General features: G+C 38.1%; 1 protein-coding gene across 1 annotated transcript; it reads right to left on the reverse strand.

The window, feature by feature from the left end:
• Positions 1–5,523: 5,523 nt before the first annotated feature.
• On the reverse strand, positions 5,524–12,180 carry MS3_00009322 (uncharacterized protein; the record flags this gene model as incomplete). The annotated part of the gene is made up of 4 exons (XM_012943008.2): positions 5,524–5,612; positions 6,958–7,213; positions 8,026–8,156; positions 12,066–12,180. 4 exons carry the CDS (start codon positions 12,178–12,180, stop codon positions 5,524–5,526), a joined length of 591 nt encoding a protein of 196 aa, XP_012798462.2.

Raw genomic sequence — 12,180 nt, forward strand, 5'->3', positions numbered from 1 at the left:
ATTTTTCAGCACTGTGTCAGTTGTGATGTAGTGAGTACTGAATGTTGATACTGAGAATGTGATGCTCACTTGTCAATGAGATGGCCTCAGATGGACCTACGTGATAACAGCTTACTGTTTAGCGAGTGTTCACGTAATCCTAGTTGTTCTTGTCTCGAAGTGAGTTGATGGAATGTGGTGCTTATGTACTACAGCTGCTGACACCTCAATTGAATGATTGTATGAAGTTGTGTTTCAGTATACACGTTCAGTTGCAATGGCTAGATGTTTGTTCGTTTTCGGATCGAGTGACAATGCGATCACAGAGCCATTTTGTTAGTGATGGTAGTGTGTGTGCGTCTGAACATGCCGAATGTACTACACAACTGTTGTTCATTTCATCAGAACCGTCAACAATTTGACGAATAACTGTGTGGCATAACTGATTGATATGTCTGTGCTATCGATCATTCTGTCAAGTGGTTCAATAAATCTCGAGGAATGTGGTGACTCGTGTGTTGCTGATGCACACTGAGCACCATGTGCACTGCATATTCACAATGCACATGGGACACAGATCATCTCGGTCAGTCGAAATGCCACCACATTCGATCGACTGCAACTGGAATCTGTGGATAGGTCGTCCACAAACAGTATACAACCATTTCGAGATAGGGAGACGCTTCAATGTGACAATGAGCTCCGATTGCAGTCGGCAACCATCGGGATGTCGGGAGAAGTGAACAATACCGTTGGTTGAACAATTTGTAGACATGTCAGGATTGCAAGAATAACTGGTGTATCGAGCCTAGTATTGGATGAGACGCAAAGTGTGATGTGAACCGTCCTCATTCGATGCCTGAAACAGTTGTCATTCGGTAAAAGTATGAAGCACATACAATGTGACTGTCAAAGAGAGACTAACCTTCAGTTGATGGATGCTCAGTTGGCGAAGGCATTGAATGACTTATTGTTTCTGTTTCCGTCTGTGTTGTGCTTCCTCCGTCCTGCTGTCCACCTCCTGTCACATTGTCAGTGGTAACTAGAGAAAAGCATGACACGTGTTTTAAAGTATATAGACAAGTATGCATTTATTCATATTGACTTATATCTTGTCGGCAATCTCATACTTTATCCAATGCTAGTGTACAATACTCTTTCAATATTTCGTCAACGATCCATGTACTTCAACTGCACCATATACTTGTACATGTCGCTTGTAGTAATGGTGTTTCCAAACAGGGTCTGCAATGTGAGGCTTGGAGTGTGATATACTTGTAATCTATCCATCACTCAAAATGAGTCTAACATCAAAAGAGGAAGTAGATTGTGGTTACTGACAAGCAAACATTGATGGTTTGGGCGATGATTCCAATCCACTCATGTTAGTCGGATAGAAGCTGTTGTTTGTCTCAGACCCTTAACGATTAGTGATGAGGCAACCACCGAACGGTATTGAGGTTGTCCTCCGATGTTCGCTACTTCTTTGACTCATATTTCCGACCTTGTGTTGGTTTCGACGTTCTGTTGGGACGACCTACGACATGCAAGTTCCGACCATTAGGCTAAGAGTGAGGACTTGGCGTTCCATATCAATAATAGAAAGGCTTAACGAGTAAGATCAGCTTCAGTGATGATGTTATTTGTATGTGTGAACTCTCCGCGTTCCTCTGTTACTTTTACGAACGTAAAATGCATACATCCATCCTCACACTTCAGCCTCTCTTGTATTCATTCAAACCTGTTTCACTGTGTTACAATTCACCTCACACTACATTTAGTTCATGTTATTCGTCTTTGGACTTTTTAACGACAGTTCCAGTCTGGGGACAGTAATTAGTTCGTGTCTTACTTGCTAGTCGAACGTACACTAATTTGCTTTATGGCAAAAATACTATACTGTGTCGACAAACAGCTTAAGTTAGCTCTATGATTCCACTCTTAATCTCACCCTTCCTCGGCAGCACGATCTCAACACTCAATTATGGATATAGTAGTACGGTGAATTGGCGAAGTTTGGAATGAAGTAACTGGTTGGATAATTTGGTACGGTTGCATGTGATCCAATATGGTTGTCAGTGTGCGGAAGTCATTTGAACCGGAATGTGAGTGAGTGTGAATGTAGTGAATGAGTTAGTGAACAGATTGATGAGACTCACCTCCGTCCTCGGGCAGTACATTTTGTGATGACAAACTTCCGTCTGTGTTCACTGCTCGCAGTTCAGTTGTTGGTTGTTGAGATGAATCGGTCTGTTCCACGTTTTCTGCTGTAACTAGAGAGAGGAACAATTGAGAGGAAATTGAAAATATGCACATGTAGTAAACATTTCCCTTTGTGTCTGTCTCATTATGGAATAACCGAACAGAACATATTTTTCAGCACTGTGTCAGTTGTGATGTAGTGAGTACTGAATGTTGATACTGAGAATGTGATGCTCACTTGTCAATGAGATGGCCTCAGATGGACCTACGTGATAACAGCTTACTGTTTAGCGAGTGTTCACGTAATCCTAGTTGTTCTTGTCTCGAAGTGAGTTGATGGAATGTGGTGCTTATGTACTACAGCTGCTGACACCTCAATTGAATGATTGTATGAAGTTGTGTTTCAGTATACACGTTCAGTTGCAATGGCTAGATGTTTGTTCGTTTTCGGATCGAGTGACAATGCGATCACAGAGCCATTTTGTTAGTGATGGTAGTGTGTGTGCGTCTGAACATGCCGAATGTACTACACAACTGTTGTTCATTTCATCAGAACCGTCAACAATTTGACGAATAACTGTGTGGCATAACTGATTGATATGTCTGTGCTATCGATCATTCTGTCAAGTGGTTCAATAAATCTCGAGGAATGTGGTGACTCGTGTGTTGCTGATGCACACTGAGCACCATGTGCACTGCATATTCACAATGCACATGGGACACAGGTCATCTCGGTCAGTCGAAATGCCACCACATTCGATCGACTGCAACTGGAATCTGTGGATAGGTCGTCCACAAACAGTATACAACCATTTCGAGATAGGGAGACGCTTCAATGTGACAATGAGCTCCGATTGCAGTCGGCAACCATCGGGATGTCGGGAGAAGTGAACAATACCGTTGGTTGAACAATTTGTAGACATGTCAGGATTGCAAGAATATCTGGTGTATCGAGCCTAGTATTGGATGAGACGCAAAGTGTGATGTGAACCGTCCTCATTCGATGCCTGAAACAGTTGTCATTCGGTAAAAGTATGAAGCACATACAATGTGACTGTCAAAGAGAGACTAACCTTCAGTTGATGGATGCTCAGTTGGCGAAGGCATTGAATGACTTATTGTTTCTGTTTCCGTCTGTGTTGTGCTTCCTCCGTCCTGCTGTCCACCTCCTGTCACATTGTCAGTGGTAACTAGAGAAAAGCATGACACGTGTTTTAAAGTATATAGACAAGTATGCATTTATTCATATTGACTTATATCTTGTCGGCAATCTCATACTTTATCCAATGCTAGTGTACAATACTCTTTCAATATTTCGTCAACGATCCATGTACTTCAACTGCACCATATACTTGTACATGTCGCTTGTAGTAATGGTGTTTCCAAACAGGGTCTGCAATGTGAGGCTTGGAGTGTGATATACTTGTAATCTATCCATCACTCAAAATGAGTCTAACATCAAAAGAGGAAGTAGATTGTGGTTACTGACAAGCAAACATTGATGGTTTGGGCGATGATTCCAATCCACTCATGTTAGTCGGATAGAAGCTGTTGTTTGTCTCAGACCCTTAACGATTAGTGATGAGGCAACCACCGAACGGTATTGAGGTTGTCCTCCGATGTTCGCTACTTCTTTGACTCATATTTCCGACCTTGTGTTGGTTTCGACGTTCTGTTGGGACGACCTACGACATGCAAGTTCCGACCATTAGGCTAAGAGTGAGGACTTGGCGTTCCATATCAATAATAGAAAGGCTTAACGAGTAAGATCAGCTTCAGTGATGATGTTATTTGTATGTGTGAACTCTCCGCGTTCCTCTGTTACTTTTACGAACGTAAAATGCATACATCCATCCTCACACTTCAGCCTCTCTTGTATTCATTCAAACCTGTTTCACTGTGTTACAATTCACCTCACACTACATTTAGTTCATGTTATTCGTCTTTGGACTTTTTAACGACAGTTCCAGTCTGGGGACAGTAATTAGTTCGTGTCTTACTTGCTAGTCGAACGTACACTAATTTGCTTTATGGCAAAAATACTATACTGTGTCGACAAACAGCTTAAGTTAGCTCTATGATTCCACTCTTAATCTCACCCTTCCTCGGCAGCACGATCTCAACACTCAATTATGGATATAGTAGTACGGTGAATTGGCGAAGTTTGGAATGAAGTAACTGGTTGGATAATTTGGTACGGTTGCATGTGATCCAATATGGTTGTCAGTGTGCGGAAGTCATTTGAACCGGAATGTGAGTGAGTGTGAATGTAGTGAATGAGTTAGTGAACAGATTGATGAGACTCACCTCCGTCCTCGGGCAGTACATTTTGTGATGACAAACTTCCGTCTGTGTTCACTGCTCGCAGTTCAGTTGTTGGTTGTTGAGATGAATCGGTCTGTTCCACGTTTTCTGCTGTAACTAGAGAGAGGAACAATTGAGAGGAAATTGAAAATATGCACATGTAGTAAACATTTCCCTTTGTGTCTGTCTCATTATGGAATAACCGAACAGAACATATTTTTCAGCACTGTGTCAGTTGTGATGTAGTGAGTACTGAATGTTGATACTGAGAATGTGATGCTCACTTGTCAATGAGATGGCCTCAGATGGACCTACGTGATAACAGCTTACTGTTTAGCGAGTGTTCACGTAATCCTAGTTGTTCTTGTCTCGAAGTGAGTTGATGGAATGTGGTGCTTATGTACTACAGCTGCTGACACCTCAATTGAATGATTGTATGAAGTTGTGTTTCAGTATACACGTTCAGTTGCAATGGCTAGATGTTTGTTCGTTTTCGGATCGAGTGACAATGCGATCACAGAGCCATTTTGTTAGTGATGGTAGTGTGTGTGCGTCTGAACATGCCGAATGTACTACACAACTGTTGTTCATTTCATCAGAACCGTCAACAATTTGACGAATAACTGTGTGGCATAACTGATTGATATGTCTGTGCTATCGATCATTCTGTCAAGTGGTTCAATAAATCTCGAGGAATGTGGTGACTCGTGTGTTGCTGATGCACACTGAGCACCATGTGCACTGCATATTCACAATGCACATGGGACACAGGTCATCTCGGTCAGTCGAAATGCCACCACATTCGATCGACTGCAACTGGAATCTGTGGATAGGTCGTTCACAAACAGTATACAACCATTTGTAGTTAGGGTGACTCTTTAATATGTTATAGATTTGGTATTTCTTTCCTTATGGAAGAAGTTTTTGGCGATATTTTTTCTACATTTTTATTGGTATTTCTTTTCCTTTTTGACACTTTTTATGATGCATTTTTGCCTCTCTCTTCCTAATGTTTGTATGTTTTTATTCATTTAAGTGTTATATGATTGTTTCTTTCTTACCTCTTGGTGTGTTTTCTTTCTCATCTGTTCGGTATATTGGTTTCACTATCATTGTGTCGATTGTCACTAAAAAAATAATCAACATAAACTTCAGTTTATATCAACAGAACATTTTTTGTTCTCACTAGGTTGTGAATAAGAAGTCACATAAGGACAATCGATTGTTTTTCAATATAAAATTACAGAGCTCTTTAGTATAATGTGAAAACTCATCCATTGAATACTTCATTCCCAAGTTTCCATCAATTATCCTTCATATTCTGTATGATTCTTCCAATTCACAATAGCTTTCTATTTGCTTGTTTGTTGTTGGTTTTTTTTCAATTTCATATTTTTAGCCTTCTGTTGCTATGCATTTCACTTCTGATTGGTGTTATATACTATTTATATCCTTCGATATAAGTAGCATACACTACAACCATATCTTAAACACCATAGTTTCCATTAGTTTTCATGTGGTTATGTAAATAGGTTTACAAAATACATTTATTAATAGTATCATTACTGTTATGGTTTTCATTGCTGCTATGGACTATCATGATTTACATTCTTATTGTGTAATCTTTACCTAACTGAGTTATTTAATGTCTTTTTATGTTTACTGTAGGCTTCCATTTGTCTCAATAACTATTACTGTACACATTATTATTACAAGCTACACCCTGCATGATTCACTATCACATTCGACCTGTTCTTGTGTAACTCCTCCTGAAGTCCCTCTTGGGCTACTGCCCGTCCCAAGCCCGGATAAAAGAGGACGACTGGGCATGGGGTTATCGACCCCATCCTATAAAAAACTAACTCGCCGGCAAAATGCTAACCAGAAAAATTATTCAAGTAAGTGTATAACTATAATTTTCCATTTGATAATGTGATATAGTCTAATATTTGTGTATATAAATTCATGAATGCTTGGATTGATAATAACAAAAAGTTAATTGATGTCTTTTTTCTTTTTTTTTGCTTGAACTTAGGCCTAGGAATCAAGTGGTCAATAGAGTATAATCAGGGAGGGGTTTTATGGATATTATAGTAATTTAATAGTTGAATTCATGAGTCAATCGAAGCTAGGGGATGGTGGCGCAACTTCGTGTACCGGTTGAAGTTAGACATTAACACCGTTGGATACCGGCCAGCTCAGTGGTCGACAGGTTAAGTGCTCGCACGCGAGACTGATAAATCCTGGGTTCGAATCTCACGGGGCGGGGTGGTGGATATGCACGTCTGAGGAGTCCCATACTTGGGCGAAACGCCTGTCCAGTGCTCGCAGGTTTTCCATGGTAATCTAGCTTCAATTGACTAATGAATTCAACTATTAAATGATCAATATAGGTTTGATGTACATAAGCTTCAAGTGAAGAACAATGGTAATAATTGGATAAAATAGGAATTCGAATTGGCGAATTCTTACCATTCACTTTAAGTTGGATGATTTTCAAGGATGATATTTCGCTATTACGAACATAATCAGATTTTAAATGATCCATTATTGAATCGATATTTAGTTTTTGTGCATTAGGATATAAAAACCTCACTGACAGCGCGGCTGTCACTCCACCAAACACTTGAGATTCTGTAATAGGAATATTTACTTTAGAAAGTATAACTTTTCCAAAATCTCCATCATCGGATCCTGAAGGAATAGCCAGTTTAACCAATTTTTTAATCTAAATAATAACATTGATATATTTCATGTGTAACATATTTATCAGAGTTCGATATTAAAAATTCAAATTTACTAAGATTATTCTCTGAAAATAATAATGAGTTAGTGAATACCTTCGTTCGTGGTTAGGAAATGGTACCGTCGGAACAATACACAGTTCTGTTCTATCACACTTGATCGATAGTGGTCATGTAGTAGACAGAAATAGATCATTTAAAGTGAATTGTCGTATTCCTACTGGTTATCTTTATGGGGTTCGATCTCGTCTCTTACACATAACAGAAAATATAGGAATTACAGCTAACCATCCAAGTCTTTGTGTTCATAAGAAATTTGTAACACCTTTATCTCTTCCTTGGCCTTATTAAATGGTTTTATTTATTATTTTCCATACTCTTTGTTAACTTATTTTTCTTCACCCCTTCCAACACTTTTCTTTTTTTCCAAATATACGCTTCATTCTAAGTAAAAATGGATAGTGGTTAGTAGTGAAATCTAGTTTGACGCGCATTTCATCCTATTTGAGATTCGTCATCTGGATGTACCTGCATCTCGGAGTTGATGTTCACTCTGAGACTCGAACCCAGTACCGTTCACTTCAAACGCCATTACATTATCCACTTTAACTACTACTGAGTCGTGATAGCCATTTGCTTGTGCAATGAGGTGAAGTTTAAATACACTTGGTGTTGTTTACTTGTGTCCTTCCATTATTGTTTAGGACTGTAATTGATCAGTCTCTTATTGACATATAACCATATTCTTTGCCATGAATATTCATTATACATGATAAATAATAAAAATGAACATTACCAAACGACGGATAGTAATAGATAGTTGTATGTATTCAATTGAATTAAAATTTTCATAAATAGGATTCCATTTGATCAGTTGATCTGTTTTTGCATTTGCCAATAAAGCTCCATTAATTTGAATATCCACTACTGAAGAAAAATAAATTAAAATACCGGTTTAAATATAATACAATAATAATCTTATGAGATAGACAATCAATTGTAGAATATTGATGACGTGTATTTACTCCTTAAAACAGTAGTACTGTAGTGAACAGAATAAGCTTGAGGACAATCGAATGTATTTAATACTGAATTACAGAGCATCTCAATAAAATCTGAGAATCATATATTTAATCGTTAATTTGCAAAATGTCCACCAATTGTCTCAAAATGCTTCAGACTTCATTGTCCTTGCATTTTCATACAAATTGCATTCTATTCTCATTCTTGCTTTCTTGATGTTCCCCCATCTTCTGCTGCCAAACATTACATTTCTGACTCGCGTCATATACTACTTATATCAATATAAGTAGCACGCACCACAGTGCTTATCATTCTGATACTGTAGATTATTGTTATAATTTGTGGCTTCTGTGCCTTGTTATTATTATCACTTAATGATATCGCCAATTCGAGTACAGTGAATTATCGATCGGACCAATGACGTCTAAAATCCGTGCGCGCGGTCTAGAGTACTTATCGGTCCTTCTTCCAGAATAGCCTTGACTGTTAAGTCCAGAACACTAATCTCAGCCTCTGAGATATGAATCATTTATTTCAAGCATACTGGATGTATATACCAGACAAACAGACCATATCGTACCATGAAATAGAAAACAACATTTACACAAGATTTGGCCAAATGTGGCCGTGAATGTGAGAGGTGGTAATTAATGGACAGGGCATAATTCAAGAATGGTAAATCGTATAATAACACTTCATAGGTCAAAATAAATCTCAATAAGAGGGATATGAATATGAATAGTTTAGTTACTTAACAATTATACGATAAATGTGTACGCATAGTATTGGTCCATAAGTGGATCCCAAGAGTTACCATTCAGTATTCTTATCGGGATATGACAACTATACTGATGTTTGTGTATTACTATTTATCAGAATGGGGTTTTTTATGAAGATTGTAGTGACTTGAATAGTTGAATTCATGGGTGACGCAAAATCATAGGTCGGTTGAAGTTAGACATTAATACCGTCGGATGTCGGTCATCTCAGTGATCGGGAGGTTAAGCGTTCGCGCGCGAGACCGATAGCCCCTGGGTTCGAGTCCCACATGTGAGATTGTGGATGTGCACTGCTGAGAAGTTCCATACTAGGATGAAACGGTCGCTCAGTACTTCCAGGTTTTCGATGATGAATCCAACTATTAAAATAATACTGTTTAGTTCAAGAATTAGTTGCAAACCATATATTGAATTGAACAGTAGTGTGCTTCACTCCACAGATTAGTTCTCTTATGTTTTACTTTGAATTAGTTGACAAGCTATTAGATTCTTTACATTCACCTTATAATGATGAACTGAACATTGAAAAGTATACAGTTTATTTATATTATCATTTTTGTGGGGTTGGTCTGCGCTGAACTCCATTGATTTTTTGTTTTATTCAGTCTATTTATGGAAAGTTTTATTCACAATATTGTGTTATATAAATTCACTTGGTGTTGTTTACTTGTATCTTTCCATTTTTTTTGAACTGCAATTGATCAGTCTTTTTTGGCATATGCGCATCCTGTGTGGACTGTCTTGATATGGTGTTAGGTCAAAAGTTTTATGAGCAAACATGGAAAGTGGTTAACAGTGGAATTAAGAACGCACGTTTCGTCTTATTTGAGACTCGTCATCTGGATGTACCTGCATCTCAGAATTGGTGTTCACTCTGGGACTCGAACCCAATACCGTTCGCTTCAAACGCCGTTGCATTATCCACTTTAGCTACTGCTGAGTCGTGATAGCCACTTGCTTGTGCAATGAGGTGAAGTTTAAATACATTTGGTGTTGTTTGCTTGTGTCCTTCCATTGTTGTTTGGGGTTGCAATTGATCAGTTTCTTATTGGTATATGTGCATCCTGTGTGGACTGCCTTGATATTGCCTTAAGTCATAAGCTTTATAAGCAAAAACGGATAGTTTGATGACGCGTGTTTTGTCCTCTTTGGAACTCGTCATCTGGATGTACCTGCATCTCGTTGTGAAACGATACTAAGATGAACAAACCATACACTTCATTTGATTGAGAATAGTTGTATTTTGTAGCATTTTTTTAAAACAGTCTTCCTTTAAATTTATCTCTCAAGTGTTTTGTGTCAAGGTATTTGCGTAAGATATCTATCTGAAATATTTCCACTCTCATCTAGTCTTTTGGAATTCCATTATGTATGATATTTTATACATCTGCTTACAGTTGTTCAAAAACGCATACATGTCATTACTAAATCATTATAGCCCCCAAGTGTCCTGGTACGGCCGAGGGTGGGGTGAGTCAACTCTCCCTCTCCAAGTGCTCTCAAATAGCCACGAGTATATAACCACTGTCAGGGAAGTCCTACTCACTGCCTTCTCGTGGTGGGGGTGTTGTCTACGATGTTGAAAGGAGAAAAAACTTTAGACGGGTTGGTGGGTATGGAGGATCCACATAGGGGAGTAGCAATACCCTGATTCCAAACCAATGTTTCACATGGGCTCCAAGATGCTGAGCGAACAAATGGCGTATGTAGCGACTATTGATCACCGGCTACCATGGGACTGCATCTCCTGATGTTGCTCCACTGCATTGTAGATTAGAACTTCGGGTCAAAGGCTCCGGATGTGGCCTCCTAAGAAAACCACCTGATTCAGTCTGAGCACTCGGGTAGTATCCTAATCCACAAACAAATCAAGTGATTTTTGTGGCACATACGTATTTGGTGCCACTTTGTACCAATATTCATGTGTTCGTATTTATATCATGATCTCGAAAATAATGTTACTGAATATGTTGGAAGAGTTACAAAAATATCCCTCGTCAAAGTTCATAGGGGTTCAAAAATTCCAGAAAACGCTTTACCCAATTAGTATTGGATAGAATCTTTGCAAACATATCTAGAAAATACAGAACCACGTTCCATAGTTCTGATTGGATACTGACCTATGGCTGTTACTATAGTTATTAAAGTTCCAGAAATTTTCAGAAGCTTAAAACCGTGTGTAACCATCTAAATACTCTTGTCTTTCTGTACATTTTCTAAGCTTATAGTGAAGAGTTCTTCATACAATCTACTCCTTTTACTTTTGTGTAGATTTAGCCTGGGTTTTTTTAATGAGCTGTTGGGAAATCGGATTGAGTGTTCATTTAGGTAATAAGTTCAAACCAGGTGCTTTAAACTTTCAGTGTCATTATAATCTGTTAATAGTTAATAATTCAAATGCTCAGATAAATCATATTATTGTATGTGCTACTAATGTCAACAGATATAAGTAGTGTATATCATCAATCGAAAATGAAATATCTGACGGCAGAAGATAAAGAAGATCAAAGAAAAGAGAACTAGAACTAAGAATAATTGATGTGAAGACAAAAGAACAATCAAGTCTGAGACAGTTGACTGACATTTTTCAAATGAACTATTAACTGTATGAATTCACTTGGTGTTGGTATACTGGTATCTTCCTACTGTTGTTAAGGACTGCAATTGATCAGTCTCTTTTATTAGCATATGGGCATCCTGTACGGACTGCCTTGATATTATCTTAAGTCATAAGCTTTATAAGCAAAGATGGATAGTGTTTAGCAATTGGAATTCAGTTTAATGCTCGTTTCGTCCTATTCGGGACTCGTCAACTGGATGTATGGTTCTTAGATTTGACTAAAAGATTCTGTAATTTTGTATTCAAACACATTTGATTGTCATCGTTTGTGTTCTCGTTCACTAAAATACTAGTTCATCATTGAAATAATACAATCTATGGTATTAGTTATGTTAATATGATGATGGAATAAATAAAAAAACAAATGCATTCCATGGAATAACTGAAGTAATAATCAAAACAACAACAATTTACCAGTATTTCCAATGCCAGTAAGTCCATTAGATGATTTTTGAACTTTAGGTCTATCAACAGATGGAGATCGATTTGACAATATTTGAGCATTATATACTACTGATAAAATATTCAT

This window comes from Schistosoma haematobium, chromosome 5 (assembly GCF_000699445.3).
Source record: "Schistosoma haematobium chromosome 5, whole genome shotgun sequence".
NCBI classification, from domain to species: domain Eukaryota; kingdom Metazoa; phylum Platyhelminthes; class Trematoda; order Strigeidida; family Schistosomatidae; genus Schistosoma; species Schistosoma haematobium.